Source organism: Xenopus laevis, chromosome 6L (assembly GCF_017654675.1).
Source record: "Xenopus laevis strain J_2021 chromosome 6L, Xenopus_laevis_v10.1, whole genome shotgun sequence".
NCBI lineage: Eukaryota > Metazoa > Chordata > Amphibia > Anura > Pipidae > Xenopus > Xenopus laevis.
The window spans coordinates 64,332,822-64,353,018 of NC_054381.1; the positions used below are offsets into that span (position 1 = coordinate 64,332,822).

A 20,197-nucleotide genomic window follows, 5' to 3' on the forward strand; every position below is an offset into this window, starting at 1 on the left:
AGAGAAAAGACCTGTGAGTGCAGTCTCTACCTAATATATATATATATATATATATATATATATATATATATATATATATATATATATATATATATATATATATATATATATATATATATATATATATATATATATATATATATATATATTTATTTTTTTTGAAAGCTGGAAGGAGACAGAAGAGAAAGGCAAATAATTAAAAAACTATTAAGAAAATTAAGACTACCGGTAAATTAATATGTATGGCTTTTCCATTTGCAATAAAACTGACACAATCTTTTTAAAGAAAACAAGCCTGTATTTTTAGATTCATATTGAAAGTTTTGAAACATTTTAAGCTCATTAATAAAAAAAAAATTCAATTGCAAATATACATCTTATTTAAAAAAGTTAGCATGGAAAGATATAAACTTGAAAACAGTCACAATTCTTAAAAAAACATGAAATTAGATAAAATGATAGCCATTGGAAATGCTGAATGATCACTTATCAAAAACAGAATAAGTATGTTGCATTAGTAATTTACAAAGTAAATGATTATAATAAACCACAAAAAACAGCTTTCTAAAAAAGATCAATCTCCTAACATATCTCTTTAGCACTAATGCAATGTTGTTATCTAGTAATTATGGATAAGTATGAATTATTTTCTATTATTCTCTCAGAAATGCGAATCATCCAGCCAAACGATCCGAATGGAAACAAAAAATGAAGCCCAACTGTTCTGTGTGCACACAGCTGCTGTAAAATGTCTAACTTACAGGGGCACAGTTGAAACAAAATCAAATTTGTGTCTCCCTATGCTCTATGTTAACCTGCAACCAAAAAGCACCAAAAACATGCAGTCATAGAGCAGCACCTGGGTGATGGATACAAATAACACCCTACTATGCTCTTGAGAGAAGGATGGGAAGATGAGGTGAATATCATGGGGTAGAGCTTTTATAGTTGAGTGCTGTCCTATGCTAAATCTCCTCCAGAATGGATGACAAAAATCAGAAAAATTGTTTGCCAGTACAAATTTGAATTTCAGATGTTTTAACAGCTATGGAGTTCTACACAAAGGTATATTCTGATACTTTGCCAGCAGCGCTGAAGTTACTTCAGCAGAGGTTTCCATAAGTTCCATATGCCACCACTCGAAATGTAACAATGAACATTGGATGTATAGTGCCAGGAATACATACATAATACAAAAATAGAAGGACACAAATACGTTCAGTGAAATATTTCCTTGTTAAATATATATACTGTATGCATTTTACACAAATTCAGTTATATCATGTGCGTTAAATGAAAAACAAATTCAGAAAAGGCAAATTGTGTGAATAAAAGTGTGATATATATTGTGCAAACATCTATAAAAAGTGTTGCCATAATTGGGCTAATGTGCAGAAAAAAACCCCTATACATTTCATGTGACACAATGCAGAAAGGTGTAGTAGCAATGTAAAGTGATATTCGGTACAGAACAGTTTGCTTGTTGATTTGTGAAACATTATTTAGTAAAATATAATACCATTTAAATTCCCTATATGTGATTGTTACAAAATTACATTTTAAATTATAAACAATACAATTAAATTCAACACCATTTTCAGTATGTTTTGGAATGCTTTTCACTTCAGTGGCGCTTGCCTTTTTTCTTGGCCTTCTTTGTTTTTTTTGACCAAAGTTCTTCAAAATCATAGTCTATTTCATGATCAAACAGATCCTTCTTTTGTAAACCTTGTTTAAAAGAGAAAAAAAGTTAATTAATATAAAGAGATAGCAAGGCCTTTATATAGCGCCAGAGCAGGATTTTTGTGCCTAAATTTTTGTGCCTAAATAAAAAATTTCAATCTAATTGATCTGATGATCGAACACTAGCATTTTTCTAGTAAATATACTAATGAATGTGTATTTGGTTAGTATAGTATTAATATAAAAAACATAACATTTTAATTACTTCAGCAGTAACATAATCCCCGATTACCGGTTGTTGGAATACAATGTATGCATATTTCTGTCTATTGCAGTCCCGTTTTACAGTGCAATCACGGCTATTTTTATAAATGGGTAAAAGTGGCATTTGGCCAGGGCCCACCAGAAGACTTATTCATATAATTTTTCATATAACCATCCCACAAAAATGAGAGACCCATTGTAAGAGCTCTACAGCTTATTTAAATTTTCTTGCTTGTGGCATACCAATTTCTTATTTATCAACTGCCATGGCTGTTGGTTCAGGGCAGCACACCTGGGGATCATGTCTATTTAAGTGCAGACCATTTACTTACTACCTATTTCAACGTTTCAGTGCTTACAGGGATACTGTTATGGGTAAAATGTTTTTTTTTTATCCAAAACACATCAGTTAATAGTGCTGCTCCAGCAGAATTCTGCACTGAAATCAGTTTCTCAAAGGAGCAAACTGATTTTTTTTTTATATTTAATTTTGAAATCTGACATGGGGCTAGACATATTGTCAGTTTCCCAGCTGCCTCCAGTCATGTGACCTGTTCTCTGATAAACTTAAGTCACTCTTTACTGCAAGTGATATCACCCTTCTCCCTTTCCACCCAGCAGCCTAACAACCGAACAATGGGAAGGAAACCAGATAGCAGCTCCATAATACAAGATAACACCTCACTGATAGATCTAAGAAATGCACTCAATTGTAAAATCCAGGTCCCACTGTGACACATTCAGTTACATTGAGTTGGAGAAACGACAGCCTACCAGAAAACAGTTCCATCTTAAAATGCTGGCTCATTCTGAAAGCGCATGACCAGGCAAAATTACTTCTCAGTTCTCTTCACCCCCATTATCTTGACACATAAATGTATTTTTGTAAACATTAGTTTAAGTTTCAGTTTCCTCAGTTACAAGAGATTAAATCCAATATGGCCCATTCACACTCTCATTGCTGGAAATACAAGCCTGTTGCTCGTTTGAGTCCAAAGCTGACAAACTTGGACAGAGCCAGATTTTAATGTTGGTGAAGTCCATTCATCACAGAATGCAAATGGCCAAATTGTAGCCATCTCGAAAGCACCATACAAAATGTACTTCTTTCCATCAAACACAGATAAAAAGAAGCATGTGCTTAGAGAAGGTTCTGCAATCAGAGAAAGATCAGTAACTGCAACAGCACAGTCATATTAAGCCAAGACTGAAACTTCCATGTTGATTGTCAGAACTGCACTGGGTCAGGGGAAAAAACATTAAAATTTGTGCTAGCAAAACTACTTGACTAACCAGGGGAAAGGAAAGTTTGTCATGAGAGTTCAAATCCTCGAAAAACTAAATTTGTGCTTAGCTGGGATAGTCTGTTAAAGGTCAGTTATGTCCTCTTAACTCTCAGAGACCATCAAAAGTTCAAACTCTTTAAGGTCTCAGTTCTGCCCCTGCTGCAAAATTGGAGGACCTTTAAACCTGTATCAAAAATTACAAAATGTCAACATTTAACACACTGTGTACCTCAACATTAAAACAAAAATATTTATTAAACAATAAGCTAAAAAGTATTTCACCCTCTTAAAAGGGGCTCTCCACAATGGTTCCACAAAATCCACTTTATCTAGGATATCCTCAAATACAGTAATTAAAGAATCAACTTATAAAGTAATGATAAGTGATGGTGTATAACTCCTGAAAGGAAGCGTAAAATCCATCCCTCTACCTCTCCAACTTGTTTTTGGGGCTGTGGAGAAAGTTACATACCTGGTGGACAGCCCAGTGGTGAATGCATATTGGGAAGACATTTTTAAGATGATGCATGGTATATTTGGCAAACCCATATACAGGAAGATTTCCGCTTAGCCCTATTAGCTCTCCCTACTAAAGATTTAAACAAACCACAAAATAAGCTACTGCCCCAAATCTTAGCAGAGGCTAAAATTAATTTATCAAAATGGTTCCTAAATTCCATCATGACTCATGGGATAATAAAAAGAATACATAATGCAGAATAATTTTTAACTGCTTTATTAACGGACCAGATTGACAAACACACAGATATATGCTTCCTATGGAAAACCTACTGCAAATTCAAACATTAAATATTGTCTAGCAAAATGAACCACTAGTTTCTTTACCTTTTTTCAATTGGTGACTCCCTATGCGTACACTATACACCTCTCATCAGCAAATTGAAGTATATATGCTGCCATTTTGGCCGTCATCTTAAAATATGCTGTTATGATATAAACTTTTTCTTTATGGAAAATTTATAAATAAAAGGGTCCCTTGCAAACAAACGTTAATTAGCACAAAGCATACCAAATCACATTCAATATAAACATTCATCACAAAAGTCAGCACTCCAATAAAATATTGCTATTACAAACTGTGGGATCAAACACTGCCTATTGAACCACTGCCATTTGGCCTTTTAGTGTACCATATCTCTTTAAGGAGACCAGGCGTCATGTGTAGCCAACTGTGGCTCTGATCTGTAGGCCATGTAATAACATACTGGGATTGCAGTCTAATCTAGGCCACTTCAGAGGTCCTTGCAAGAAGTCAACACAGATGACTCATCGTTAAGAGCCAGAGATCCTTGCAACCCAGCACATGAAGTTTCTTGGTATACAGACTCCCAGGAAGCAACGTTGTACCAGAACACAATCTCTTGGCAATTTATAACTAAGCCTTCTCCAACAAAAATTCCTTGCACACTGGAACAGGAATCACAAGATCCTCCCCTAACGTATTACCATCTTGTCAGAAATCAGTTATGCCACAGCCAGGCCCTAAAAGGCAGCAGATACATTTGTTTTTTTTAAAACTTTACTGATCATAACCTATGAATTAGGAAGGCAGGGTGCAAATCTTACATTTTTGGGACTGTGCAGCCTGCCTTCTACTTCTTAAATGAAACCAAATGTTTTCTTGCTGGTACCAACATTTGCCATTTAGACTAAATAAGAAGGCACAATTTAATTAGCGTTTGAAAAGATCAAATGCCCACTGGCTACATCAAATCACTTTCCATTAACCTGAATGGAAAATCTCATTGGTCATTTCAGATCTGCAATTACAGCACTTCCTATTTTAAGTCAATAGAAAATATTATGTGATACCAGGGATTTTGATTGCTACCAGACAAAAGGGTTAATTTGCAAAAAAAAATCTGTACAAAAAAAGCTGCAATTTGCTTTTTTTTTCATTCTGAACACAGCATTCTCTAGTTTTTGTATTTCTGGCAGACTCTGAGTTCCCTTTCAGAGTGCCGCCTGTCTGTTATAGGCAATGCTCTATTCAAGAGGAATGGGGGAGGCATGTAAATGTCCGTCATTCAGATGCGCAAGTTAGGAAGCACTAGGAGGCACAGCCCACATCGGGACCCTGTCTTTACAAAATGCTCCAAGGTACTTTTTGGACGTTGTATACCCTTACCATACATACAAACCTACTTCCTTTATGTAATTTAATCACAACTTTCCAACCGTTAGTGTCTGACTAACTGCAATCTCAAACTATCATTTAAGAAGCAGATATTTGCACGGAACTTTACTTGCTGAACAAAATGTTTTTCTGCATGTGCAAAATCATAAAACGTAAAATTTATACACATTAAAATTATACAACAAATCTGTATTATAAGCTGTGATTTAGCTTTTACTTTCTAGAAGATTTTGTATTCATCTGATTACTGTATAGCTTTATGTAATCCAAATGTGGGCATTTCTTTACTTACCAAAAGAAACAAAGGATATATAAACAATAAATATTCAGTTTGTTATTACCTTCTTGATTTGCCATATGCTGTTCTGCTTTATTCAGGACACTTTGAGCTTCAGAAAGAGTGGATTCTAACGCTTGAAGTGGGCTCTCCATTAACATTTCAGCTGTAATAAATAACTCCAATTAGCATGTTTAGTGAGAATAATTAGCAAATGTGTCTATAAATATTTCATATACTTTACTGCATACCTAATGAGGACTCTTTGTAGCTTTAATTGATTTTAGTTTAATATTTACAGAAAATACAAACCACTACAATTTGATTTTTAAATTACCAAAGCATTCAATATTTTATCGCTGAAAAGCAAGTTTTACTAGGCCACTACAAATGCAGCATGCTTGATAAAGGGCTTGGGTTTTAGAAACAGATGTATATGCTGCAAAATAAGAATGGCACTATTCGGCTCTATACTCATAGGCATTTTGGAGATAAAAGAAACACTGGGTCAGTGAAAAACATGGATTTCAGAAGGGGCATAAGCTTTTTGTATGTTAATCCAAAAAAGTCAACTGGAAAGTCAGTCAGTGCAATAAAGTGTTACATTTATTTGAGATGCATTGCATTGCATTGAATAGCATAGCCTGGCTCTCCAGCGGAATTTTATTTTACATGCTATTGGTATATATTTTTATACAAGCCTACACTGATGCACTTGAATAACTAGCCCCGCTGTCACTGAGCTGGAAACTTTGGAAGGGAGAGTGGGCAGGAGCCAGCATCTTCTAACTGCTCTGATTTGTCAGTCAATTATAAGTCCCGGTTAAGCCACATGGTAATTGGATGGGTGAAATTTGAACCTCCCCTCCAGCTTATCCAATCACCATACAAAATTACCGGGACTTACTTCAATGACAAATCAGAGCACAGGAATCTAAAGACACAGACATCTGAGCTTCCCCGAACTCTGCAGCTGAAGTAAGTATACTTATTTTCTTTTTAATAACAAACAGGGGCCCTAGCCACCGACTTGTATGTAACCTGCAGGGACCCTGGCACCATTTTTTTAATATTACTTGTTGGGGCCCTGGCCACCAATTTATTTTATATAACATATAGGGGCCCTGGTCACAATTTTTTAAAATATAACATGTAAGGGCCCTGGCCACTATTTTTCTATATAACTTGTATGGGCCACCACCAATTTTTATTTTAAATAACTTATAGGGGCCCTCACCACCAGTTTTTTTAAATATAACTTGTAGGTGCCTTGCCCAGAAATTTTGTTTATATAACTTTGTTATATTATGTTTTTATCTTTTTTTAATAATTTGTATTGGCCCAGGCACTGTTTTCTTTTATAACTTGTAGGGGGGTCCTGGCCACTAATGTTTTAATAACTTGTAGGGGGTGCTTCGTGGCCACCAATTTTTTTATTTAACTTGTAGGTGGGCCTTAAATGTTTTAGCACTTGTGCCTGTGTACCGATTGGTGGGGAAGGGGGGGGCCCAAAAAATGTTGTTGTGCGGGCTCGCGTGATTTCTGATGGCAGCCCTGAGAAAGATGGGTAATAAAAAGTAGCAATAACAATACATTTGTAGCCTTACAGAGCATTTGTTTTTTAGATGGGATCAGAAACCCCCATTTGAAAGATGGAAAGTCAGAGAAAATGAAAAAAAATCAAAAACTATATAAAATACATAACAAAGATCAAATGAAAAGTTGCCTAGAATTGGTCATTCTACAACATACTAAAAGTTAACCTAAAGGTGAACCACCCCTTTAAACTGAGCGCATATCTTTTAAACCCACCGTTTGTCCCTATGTTGAGAGAAGTGGCTGTTTTCAAAGGAATTTTTGAGTATAAAAATAAAACTGGGCAAATAGATTGTGCAAAGTAAACAAAACATTTTCAATATAGTTTGTTAACCAAAAATGTAAAAAGCTGGAGTAATTGGATGTCTAACATAATAGCCAGAACACTACTTGGTTTCGCTTGATTTCCACTGATAGTAACTAATAGTTATCAATTGGTGACTTGAGGGGGGCCACATGGGTCATAGCTGTTGCTTTTGAATCAAACTTGCATTCTAGGGATCAAAAGCAAACTCACTGAACAGTTATGTCCTATGTGGCCCCCCTTCAAGTCGCTGACTAACTCAGAGTTATAGAGCTGAAAAGCATGATGTCGGGTTCTGGCTATTACATTAGATATCCAGTCACTCCAACCGTTATAGATTACATTTTTGGCTAACTAACTATATTGGAAACATTTTTTTATTTTGCACAGCCTATGTATTTATCCAGTGTTTATTTTTACACTGAACTGTTCCTTTAAGTAAACGTACTTGCATTGCTAGCGAAATCACAGATAGAAACCAATGATAGTAGCACCAACTGGATTAGAACTGTGGTAGAATGAGGAATGTCTGATGTGGACAAGCCAGCTAGTTCACAAACTACATATCTTCGGCTCCCAAATGTCCTATTGGGCCCAATAGTTAAAACTGGCTAAGGCCGGCCCTGTACCTGTGTCAGTTACTTTTTGCCTTGCCTTTTACCTGCTCAAGTTGTTCTTGTTTGCCAAGCACCTATTCTGTTTGTGTACCAGCTCAGTCTCCTCCTTAATCATCACACCATAATATCACAGGCAAAACGTATGTAAAGAAAGTATCTGATATAATATACTTTGTAGATTTTTGCCTTAAAAATCAATGGTGTCCAAAATGTGAGACACCACTGTCCATAGAAAGCTTTATTAAAATCACCCAGAGATATTCCAAGATATTTAATATTTTCCACGTTTATCAATTCTATTGTTATCTCACAAGAAAAATTACAGAGGGTTGATGAATTAACCTCATAGTTTTCAACCCACTGACTCAGCAACATTGCAATACATACAAACATGCATTGACTTACCTTCAGACCATTTTTTTCTCTCATATATGTCTTCCATCCGATCTACAATGTCTTTCATTTTGTTTTTAATCTTTGTTTGCTCTAAATTTAACTCTGTCGCTAACTGATCATCAGTCATTTGCTTCATGCTTTGCACCAGGGATTTTGCCTCGGAAAGTACCGCGTTCACTTTTAATTTGTAAAACTGAAGGTAGTTATTGTAAGCTTGCATTTGGTGACAGTGAGTTTCTAGGTTAATGTGATTCTCATAGGTCATGCTGATATTTGGTACAACCAGGGATTCAAGGTATCCACTATTTTCGATCTCATTTGTTGTTGGTGACACTGTTTCTTCCTCATATTCTTCTGTAGGAGCGGAGAACAATGTTGGAGAGAGAGAAAACTTTACTCCACATAGGTCACATTGGGTTGTGTCAATGCCTGCTATTTTAAAGCTGTCTGGAGTGGACTCTTCCATTCTCCTTTTTTTTGCATGAAGGGAAGCCCTTTTCCACTTTATGCAAAAGCAGACAAAAATCAAAAGTTCATGAAATTGTTGCATAGCTGAATGCTTCTGCTGCACCTGAGATACCAAGGTTGCCACAATATCAACTTTTTCTTCTGGAAAATATTCTTGTCCATCTTCAAAATATGGAGACTCAAAGTCTTGTTTTATGTGTTGGACGTTAGCAAATTCTTTAAACTTGAACTTATCATCATAGAAAATTCCACGTACAGATCCTTTAAAAAAGGCGCCATCCCACCTCCAACAGCAGTCAACTAAACGCTCCTCATCCCTCTGACTTAGCAGATTCTGGAGAAAGTTAACAATTTCTTCTGCGTTATCAGGTAAATTGTTTACTGTATTAAGTAACCTCTCTGGTACTTTTGATGGAAACATTTCTTTTTGGTTTTTCAGCTCTTGCTGAATAAAAGGAAAATTATTTTTAAGTATAATATCAGTTTGTGAGTTCATGACTCCTTTAACATTCACCATCATCACTAAGTAGAGAACCAGTGTTCTCTCGGCTTCCCCAGAATAGATGCAGTCAATGTCACGAAATGCATCAAGGAGGACATTGAAGTTATGCTCCTCTGCCCCACAAAGAACTTTAGCAAGATAAGTAAGATGATATTTGAAGTTTCCTATAGCTTGCTTTTCATTCCTTGGCTTGTATTCCATCAAAATAGAATATGTATCTTTCACCACAGACTTTCCTTTCCTTCCAAACATGGATTCCCAATGATGGAGTACAGAGATGTAACTTTTTGGAAGCAGAACCCTAATGCTAGGAGAAAGGCGCATAAGAACTACACAACAGAATATAAACTGGAATTCCAACAGCATAACTGAGTTTCCAATGTTTGGAATTAATGGGCAAATTGACTTTTTGACTATATAATTTAGGAATCTGAAAAAATGAGTTTTACTGGATTCTGGATTTTTGAGGATGTACAGTTGGTCCACTGAACTTTGAAAAAGACGAAAAAAGTGAATGTGTCTATCTTTTAAAGAGCCACTAGAGACATCAGGTTTCAACATGCCATATTTAACATCAAGGCCTTTTAATCGCCTACCATCTTCTTTTGCTTCATGTCTATATTTGCTTTGAGGCATGTAATCCCTGTTAAATTTGACTTCTACCTCATCAAGTAAACATTTTAATTCATCTGGATAACACGAAGACAAAGAGAAAATGCACATTGCTTTTAACCATAGATCTGTTGATGCTCTCCTCTCGCTATCATCTTTTTCTTTAAAAAGGGACTTGCCATATTCAGTAAGCATGTTAATACAAGGCTTTGGAAAGTTGCGCCGTATCTCTTCAAATATTTTGCACACCCCTTTGTTTTCTGAAAGGATTCGAAGATGAAAATGTTTAGGGAATAACAAATTTAGAAGAGAACGAGGAAACCGAAATACATCAGCACCCAGAATTTCTTGGAGCTCACTGGCAAATTCTTTTGAGAGATGTCTTGCATCAAGTAACAATCCACTGATAGTTGTTAAATTTCTTTTAGACAGTAACATTCTTTTAAATTCATGCTGTAGCACAGGCCTGTGGAAGTCTTGACAATTTTCATCAGTGCAATCTAGTCCGGCTATGAATTTAGGACAAATATCGGATTCTGGATAAACATTTCCAAGTACTTTTGCTGAGATGTTACACAATCTTTTAAGAAAATGCCTTTCTAACAATGACTTTATTATATTAAGTTCGATGTTCCTATCTTTTATGTCAAAGTTCTCTTCAGTGAAAATTTGGAAGATTCTTGATCCTTCATGCTGTAGAATTTTACATGTGTCTTCTTCCTTTTGTACAACTCCAAAAAATTCAAGACATGATTTAACATTTTCCCTGTCCGCATTGGTCTTTGGTGCTTTTAGAGCTTTAAGGAGAGTAATCAGATGCTGCAATCCTGAAGCAGCCAGGAAAAGCAATTTTTGATTGAATTCATCACATTTTATACATTCACAGAGTGCTTCTACAGCCCCTGCACAATGAAACTGCCGCACAAAGCTTTGAAATGAGGAGTGAAGCTTCCCAAAATCCTTTGTCATAATTCCTTCCAGGAGAGTAGCCTCAGCAACACCTATTCCGTTGTGTATTTCCTTAAATATCTGCATAGCCTCAGCAATGGTGTCACCTATTTCATTACTTACATCACAATCATTTATCTGACATCTTGCTGCAGCAAGCAGACATAATGCTCGAAATTCTTTATTCATGGTCAGATCTGCTGCTTCTAACAGTTTTCCATGATCTCTCATAAGAAATGCTGCTTCTTCACAGCGCCCGTGTTTTTTAAGCAAACTGGCAGCTTCACTCCATCTCTTGTGCTTCTTCAAAAAGACCAACTGATCTTCAACATCAAGATTTGCCAGAATTTCATTCATCTTCTTGATTTTATTATTGGTAAATAAATTAGCAGCAGCTTCCAAATAGAAATGTTTTGCTGTAAATGGTACATGTAGATTTGGGTTTTTCTTGTGCCTGTAGTGAAAGATGTAAATAATGATAACTATAATAACCTAAAGATGCAAGGATGCTAACTTCATCACTTACAATCTACTGTCAAGATATTTCTGTCTATAATTAATGTTAGAACTTTCATCTACAAAGTAGCTTAAAATAGAAGTAGCAAAAAGAAGAGAATATTAGAGAGAAGAATGAATAAAGATTAAAAAGTGGAAAATGAAAGTGTGCAAGCGACTGAATAGCAATAGTGTGAATGATTACAGATGATGATAATGCACAGAACTGACTAGACCAGTGCCTACACTGGGATATGTATAATAAATAATATATGCAAATATATGAAAGCCACTGGTATTTATTTTTTACGCTTTATCTGCATTGCACTTTATCAAATGTTTATTTCCTCTTACAAAATTTTTGCCAGAGATGACAGATGGGGGGGGGGGCGGGATTGTTAGAATCTATTCTATAGGATCCGTTATCCAGAAAGTTTCAAAGTACAGGGAAACCTTTTAAGCAAATAATTGCAATTTTTAAAAATGATTTCCTTTTTCTCTGTAATAAAACAGCACATTGTACTTGATCCCCACTAAGATATAATGAATCCTTATTGGAGACAAAATAATAGTTTTGGTTTTAAACAATGTTTAAATTATATTTTAGTAGACTTAAGGTATAGAGATCCAAATTGCAAAAAGACCCATTATCCGGAAAACCCCAGGTCCTGAGAATTCTGGATAACAGGTCATATACCTGTGATAGTAATTGGTATAAAAAGTTGAATTTTATGCCTGTTGCAGATTTTTATAAATCTTGTAAGGGAAATAGAGAAACCTATATAAAAAACTGTAGAGGAGAGATAAGTTGAAGATATTTATTCTACTTACTTTTCTAACATAAGAACTGCTGCTTCATACATCTTCTCTTGGCGGTATAAGTTTAATGCCATCTCCAATTCCCCAGCCGCTTCAAAGCACTGAGCCGCAATCACATTGTTTTGAATCTTCTTAAAGAAGTATGCAGCATCCTTATTCTGTGCAAGACATAAGTGTAGTTAAAGATGAGGCTCCCAATCACTTGAAAAGCAGTAAAAATTAAAGCTCTGTTGACTAGAAACATCTCAGAATTAGAATGCACATTGATATAATTTGGTGAAAAAATAGAACCACCCTGTAATACATGATAACATTGCTATGGGATTAAAAGGGATTACATTAGTATTCAGTCCAGTTTGTCAACCCAAATGCTTGTGCTTGACTATTTACAGTTAAGAGAGTGCTGGCAGAAGAATACACATGAGTGCTCCACAGGTGATTCCATGTGCCTGAAAATTCATTCAATGTGTGAAGTTCCAAGTCTTGTAACATAAATACATAGCAAGCAATTGTCTTAGTTTTCTACTATTAGAATAAACTTAAAATATGGTAGTTGTTTCAAATATCCGTTTAAACGAAGCAAGGTGCATGCAATTAATGGTAGCCAAATTGTAACCTGCATTAAAGAGGTGTCCACATTTGCTTTATATTGACATATTTACCCACACCAATATGGGACTTAGCCTCTAAATGCAAAATAAACAATACTAGATAGCCAGGGCCATTCAGGTAAAGTTAAAAAGCAATATTTATTATCACCATGCCAAAATGCTAAAACCATTTAAAATAAGCAGCGCTGCTTGGGGGGTGGGGATCCCATTAACCCTATTTTATATATATTATATGCAATACAATAGAAGAGGCTGCGTGCACGCAAAAGGAAGCCTCCAATATATTACAGTTGCAACCAACTCTTAATCAAGAGTATCAATCTGGATAGATCCGTAATTAGGTATTCGTGGAATGAAGAGAGCGATGAGTCATCACAGCTGTGATATAAGTCGCCAATAGGGTACTCAATTTGATGGTAGAAAAAGTGATTACTCCAGTTCTGATTATGAATGATAGAATGTCAGAATGTGAAACGGCATATGAGGGCGGAGCCAGTGTGGGATTAACTCTTTGGTGCCCAGAGTAATTCAGTCCGAGTGGTAAAGACAAGGGCACTGGAGGGGGAAGTATCCCCTAAGTATATCCTATGGACATCCGGATCCCGGTGTTTAGGTGGTATAGCAATTGCTATGTAATCGTATTCGTCCCACCGCTTAGTAACAGACCGCTGTGCAGAATAGAAAAGATACTGACCGTGATGGATCACCTCCCACACCGAATGCTCGACGGTCGAGGCACAGCTTTGCAAGGGGAATTGCGGTATCCAGCTTCCCTTTCTCCATCGAGGACGATGTGCATTAGGTGTACCAGTAACTGTGAAATTCGGACATGAGTATGGAGCGTTGAGCATTCGGTGTTACTCTGAATTACTCTGGGCACCAAAGAGTTAATCCCACACCGGCTCCGCCCTCACATGCCGTTTCACATTCTGACATTCTATCATTCATAATCAGAACTGGAGTAATCACTTTTTCTACCATCAAATTGAGTACCCTATTGGCGACTTATATCACAGCTGTGATGACTCATCGCTCTCTTCATTCCACGAATACCTAATTACGGATCTATCCAGATTGATTCTCTTGATTAAGAGTTGGTTGCAACTGTAATATATTGGAGGCTTCCTTTTGCGTGCACGCAGCCTCTTCTATTGTATTGCATATAATATATATAAAATAGGGTTAATGGGATCCCCACCTCCCAAGCAGCGCTGCTTATTTTAAATGGTTTTAGCATTTTGGCATGGTGATAATAAATATTGCTTTTTAACTTTACCTGAATGGCCCTGGCTATCTAGTATCGTTTATTTTGCATTTAGAGGCTAAGTCCCATATTGGTGTGGGTAAATATGGTAGTTGTTTGTTTCCCTAAGTGGTTAGCACTGAGTGCTGTAATGTTTTAACCGATTGCTCAATGAAGCTGCCTCAGTGCCCTATGTAAATTATTCTCAGTGATCCTTAGTTTGCTTCTTCTGGGTTTTTCTGATAGTTTAGACCGGGGGGGCAAACTTTTTTTTTTACCCATGAGCCACATTCAGATGTAAAAAGAGTTGGGAAGCAATGCAAGCATAAAAAAAGATTCCTGGGTGGTGTAAAATAAGTATTGTGATTGACCATTTGGTAGCCCCTATGTGGACTGGCAGCATACAGGAGTACAGCAGTACACCTAGTTTTTATGCAACCAAAACTTGCCTCCAAAGCAGGAATTCAAAAATAAGCACCTGCTTTGAGAATATGTTGCTCGTGAGCCACTGGTTGGGAATCACTGGTCTAGACTATAATTTAGATTGATTGCATAATGATATATCCATGGGTGTTAATAATTGGAATCTGTGTAACTATTTGTATGTTTTGATTGGCCACTAGAGGGTGGTACGTTACAAACTATATAATGAGATAATGTGCAACATGTGTAGTTAGCTTGACAAAGGGTCAATGTAGACCTGAAATGTTGCAGTGTTGGTCTGTGTCAATTTGATGAATTTGATGATGATTTGATTCTTCTGTTTTATGTGTTTCTTTTCTACTGTTCTTCCAGTTTCATGCTGCTATTTCCTTTTCTCTCCCCTCCTCAGTGCTCTAGCACCTCTCTTCACTTGCCTTCCCCTTCTGATCCTCCTGCCCATATTATGCTGTTCCAGAGCCATTCTATCCTTTCTGCTGCTTTTTTGGAAGCAGTCGCAAAAGCAGAGCAACCCTACACAGTTCCCATGAGTACTACTCAAGTGTTGTTCCCTCTAGCATAAATTGAGATCACTTTTACGGTTTCTTTTACATCTCTTGACATTTGTTTTATAAGGTTAAAAATCATTTTAAAAGGTACATAAATATGTATAATATATATATGGTGTACCTTTCCAAGCTTTCTACAGAGTTCTCCGCAAAGGTGAAATTCTTTTGCAAATGCTAGGCATTTGACAGCTAGTTTTGGCTCTCTGCATTCCATGTATGTTTTTGCAAGCCGCAAGAACTCCATTTGCTTTTCTCTGTTAGGGGGAAAAAAAATAATCATCTGCCTCTAATTTCTGAATGTTCTATAGATAGACATTTCCAAGCAGTTAAAGGTATCGTTACCTGGCACTGGCTTTTTTTGTCTGCAAATGCAAAACCGCATCATGAGCAAAGGCCAGTTTCTCCTTATCAGTAGCCTCTCCCTTCTGGTAACACTTAGCAGCAACCTGTATGCATTTAGAGAACTGTTAATAATCATATTAATTTGCATATAATAAAGACTGATACTATTTTTATAATAAATCCAGCACAGTAAATTAAAATATAACTAGTTTTTTTTTTATCTTAAAGATATTTTCAAAGTACAAAGATTATATATTCATTCTCTTCCCCATTCCTCAAAACATGTTTTGCCATCTGCACTGCTTCTCCACCAGAAAAAAAGCATTGTTTGCAAATACCTTTGCAGAGACTGCTATGGTGATCACATTGATCTGCTGATTTGTGATTGCACTGCTAAGTTTAGTAAAATGCCCATAACAGTGCATGCATTTGCTGCCATCAGTGAGAAATCACACAGAAGACAAAAACACTTTTGTATGTAAGTTGTATATGCTGCAGCAGTCTACACTTACTTTCCAACATTTGTGGCTGGCATAATAGTCTCCTCTGGAAATCCATTCATCTTTAGTAGATGTTCTCACAAACATATTATCATCGAGATCTATTAAAATATTATTTTGCTCAGCATTAATTATTCATACATTTCTTTTAATTAGAATGAAATTAGGATGACTTAAAACACATTTAATATTATATTCCTTACCTTAGTACTAAAGTATTTTAAACAAGCAAGGTTATTCTATGCTTTAGACACAGAATTAGACAGAGATAAATCATGTTGCTGGCTACACACATATATATACAGACAAGCATTGGGCAGTTTTACTTGCATTCTGATTTCATTTACAGCATCTTAATCTGTTGGGCATTCTCAAAGGGATATAACTTAAGTAGAACATGGTTGTTGGCCAAGGGAATTAATGTCTAAATGGAGTGGCTGTTGTCCAATATGTAAAGTGAGTATTTAAGTAGGATTTGCATTGTTGACATATGTTTTCTTTTATTCAAAGGAATATATAAATATAATTTTTTTTCTGATAAATTTGTAGTCCATATTCTACACCAACATCTCTGCTAGCAGGGCCAGACTCTGACATTGTTCCCTGGCTTACTATCTCACCAAAGTTACAAGTCAGGCTTCAGATCTATTTAAAGTAACATACTTCCTGTGGTTCTAGAAAGGGCAAGGCACTGAAAAGAAAGGGGAAATAATCCTAAAATGAACTGTTCTAACCTATCCTTCAATTTTCTTACATTGTCCTGTTCTTTCAAATGGAAGCTTTAGCTTAATGTATTTTTTCCCATTCCCATCTGATAACCATGAAAGGAAAGACCATTTTCCCAATGTTGGAACTGTACCTTTGTTTTCATCTGTGCGTACAACTTCAACAAAGTTTCCCTTGATAAAGAATCCAAAAGCTGGAGCGCGTTTTTCCTGACTCTCATCAAATATCCATAGGTTAACCCGAGCTCTTGTCACAGCTGTATACAACTGCTTCAGTTCTCCATTCAGCATCTAGAAATCATACCACACTACTCTGAGAATTCACTATATTTTGAGTGCAGAAATAAACATTTTTGCCCCAAAACTGAAAAAAAAATAACATCTAAAATCACCTCTGCTAAAATTAAGAAAAATCATTATTTGACATACAGCAGAAATTGAATGAGTACCTTATGTAGTTCTGGGTTCATTTTCAACTGTCTACTAACAGGCATACAGACTTTATCCATAGAAATTTCAATCAGTGGCTTGCTTTCAACATCTGAATGAGATTCTGGCATGAAGGAGGAAATGATTCTCCATTCCTTGGAAGCCTTTAAAAAAGGTAAAATAACACGTCACTGCTATTACACATATAGCCCAACTACAAATTTTAAAAAAAACATGAACATTTTGTTACTGATGAATACAGTACAAGAACAGCTGGGAACAGGGCAAATACTTGTGCACTTGCTACATACTTAAAAACAATGTATTATGTGGTTTCATTCAACAATATCAGCAAGTATTTTACACTTGTTTATACATATTTCAGGTTAATATTTTATATACAAAAAAAATAAGCATGGCCATCTCCCTTTGCAGAACATTTTTTTCGGAAGCAGTTTAAAATCTTTTAAAACTGAACATACCAGAATTACATGTTACATAATGGCTTATTCTTAGCAACCCATTATCAATAGATTTAAGACATTGTCTTAAATATATTGATAATGGTTTGAGTGCAGAGGACTCTTGTATTTGTCTATATGTATTTTGTGGTCACAGCCTCATTGCACCCCCGCCTAATGGTTTTAAAAATTAGTGGTGAGCACAACTTTCCCTTGTTTGTTATTCTTAGCAACTGCATTTGGTCCAATTTTTAGTTTTTGAACTATTTGCCTGCAACTGCTGCCTTTTTCCAGCTTTTAAAAGGGGGTCACGGACCTTGCAACCAATAACTATTTCCCTTGTGAAGCTCCCATTTTATTATGATTGGTAGATGTCCTATTACTTATCTTTCTGCACAGTCCCTCTTCTATTCTTATTCCGGCCCCCCTTTTAGATCACTGTCTAGGTTACTAGGGTATATATCAAACAAAAATTAAAATCCGATTATCCAAGAATATCCTCACATCTATCACACTTACATTTATGGGTAAACTATACATTTAAAGCAAAGCTGGATTAGTTCCATGCACTTATTTTTAAGAAGAGATCTTGCATTACAAATGCACATTTTCTCTCTAAAAGCACATCATAATCATGTCATCTCATCTATTTACAGTCATATGAAAAAGTTTGGGAACCCCTCTCAGCCTGCATAATAATTTACTCCACTTTCAACAAAAAAGATAACAGTGGTATGTCTTTCATTTCCTATGGACATTGAGTACTGGGGTGTTTTCTGAAGAGATTTTTAGTGAAGCAGTATTCAGTTGTATGAAATTAAATCAAATGTGAAAAACTGACTGTGCAAAAATTTGGATAACCTTGTAATTTTGCTAATTTGAACTGCTCAATACTGATTACTGGCAACACCAAATTGGTTGGATTAGATTGTTTAGCCTTGAACTTCATAGGCATGTGTGTCCAATAATGAGAAAGGGTATTTAAGGTGGCCAATTGCAAGTTGTGCTTCTGTTTGACTCTCCTCTGAAGAGTGACAGCATGGGATCCTCAAAGCAACTCTCTGAAAACAAAGATTGTTCAGAATTATGGTTTAGGGGAAGGCTACAAAAATCTCAGAGATTTAAACTGTCAGTTTCCACTGTAAGGAATGTAATCAGGAAATGGAGGGCCATAGGCACAGTTGCTGTAAAACCCAGGTCTGGCAGGCCAAGAAAAATTGTGATTGTGAGAATGGTTACAGACAACTTCAAATATCACCTTCAAAGACCTGCAAGAACATCTTGCTGCAGATGGTTTATCAGCACATTGTTCTACAATTCAGCGCAATTTGCACAAAGAACATCTGTAAGGCAGGGTGATGAGAAAGAAGCCCTTTCTGCACTCACGCCACAATCAGAGTCGCTAGTTGTATGCAAAAGCTCATTTAGACAAGCCACAGTCATTTTGGAACAAAGTGCTTTGGACTGATGAGACAAAAATTTCGTTATTTGGTCATAACAAAAAGCACTTTCCATTTCGGAAGAACACCGCATTCCAAGAAAAACGCCTACTACCTACTGTCAAATTTGTTGGAGGTTCTATCATGCTGTGGGGCTGTGTGGCTAGTTCAGGGAGTGGGGACCCTTGTTAAAGTCGAGGGTCGGATGAATTCAACCCAATATCAATAAATTCTTCATGATAATGTTTAAGCATCAGTCACAAAGTTGAAGTTACGCATGGGTTGGATATTCCAACAAGACTATGACCCTTAAAACACTTCAAAATCTACAAAGGCATTTATGCAGAGGGAGAAGAACAATAGTCTAGAATGGCCGTCAGAGTCCCCCGACTTGAATATCATCAGAAATCTATGGGATGATTTGAAGCAGGCTGTCCATGCTCGGCAGCCATAAAATGTAATTTAACTGGAGAGATTTTGTATGGACAAATGGTCAAAAATACTACCATCCAGAATCTCATCAAAGGATATAGGAGGCATCTAGAGGCTGTTACATTTGCAAAAGGAGGCTCAACTAGGTATTAATGTAATATCTCAGTCGGGGTGCCCAAATTTATGCACCTGTATAATTTTATTATGATATATATTGCATATTTTCTGTTAATCCAATAAACTTTATGTCACTGCTGAAATACCACTGTTTCCATAAGGCATGTTATATATGAAAAGGAAGTTGCTACTTTGAAAGCTCAGCCAATGATAAATAAAACTCCAAAGAATTAAGAGGGGTTCCCAAACTTTTTCATATGACTATAAATCTTGCTGCATTGACAATCATTGACATTGCATTGACAAATACCTTGTAACTATGTTACAAGGTAATTGCCATACAGCACTTCCTGTGGGTGTTTTTAAATGGTGAAGATGCCAATGAGTCTAAGACAGAAAATAAGCACTCTCTTCAAATCTGCCCTTTTATGGGCCCCTCTTAAAGGGGATGGGGTCAACGTTTGTGAATCCCTGCCTAAGGCTA

The 20,197-nt window shown here is 36.2% G+C and overlaps 1 protein-coding gene across 5 annotated transcripts in view; it reads right to left on the reverse strand.

The window, feature by feature from the left end:
• Nucleotides 1-281: 281 nt before the first annotated feature.
• Nucleotides 282-20,197, reverse strand: part of trank1.L (tetratricopeptide repeat and ankyrin repeat containing 1 L homeolog) — a 60,740-nt gene continuing 40,824 nt past the window's right edge. For all 5 annotated transcript variants that reach the window (XM_041566122.1, XM_018267569.2, XM_041566123.1 and 2 more), the window contains 9 exons: nt 17,285-17,428; nt 16,970-17,126; nt 16,123-16,211; nt 15,611-15,714; nt 15,390-15,522; nt 12,438-12,583; nt 8,591-11,565; nt 5,733-5,834; nt 282-1,728 (listed from right to left, as the gene is read on the reverse strand). In XM_041566122.1, coding sequence (XP_041422056.1) covers nt 1,625-1,728; nt 5,733-5,834; nt 8,591-11,565; nt 12,438-12,583; nt 15,390-15,522; nt 15,611-15,714; nt 16,123-16,211; nt 16,970-17,126; nt 17,285-17,428 — 3,954 coding nt within the window. In that variant the 3' untranslated portion in view covers nt 282-1,624. The remainder of the gene's footprint in view (nt 1,729-5,732; nt 5,835-8,590; nt 11,566-12,437; nt 12,584-15,389; nt 15,523-15,610; nt 15,715-16,122; nt 16,212-16,969; nt 17,127-17,284; nt 17,429-20,197) is intronic.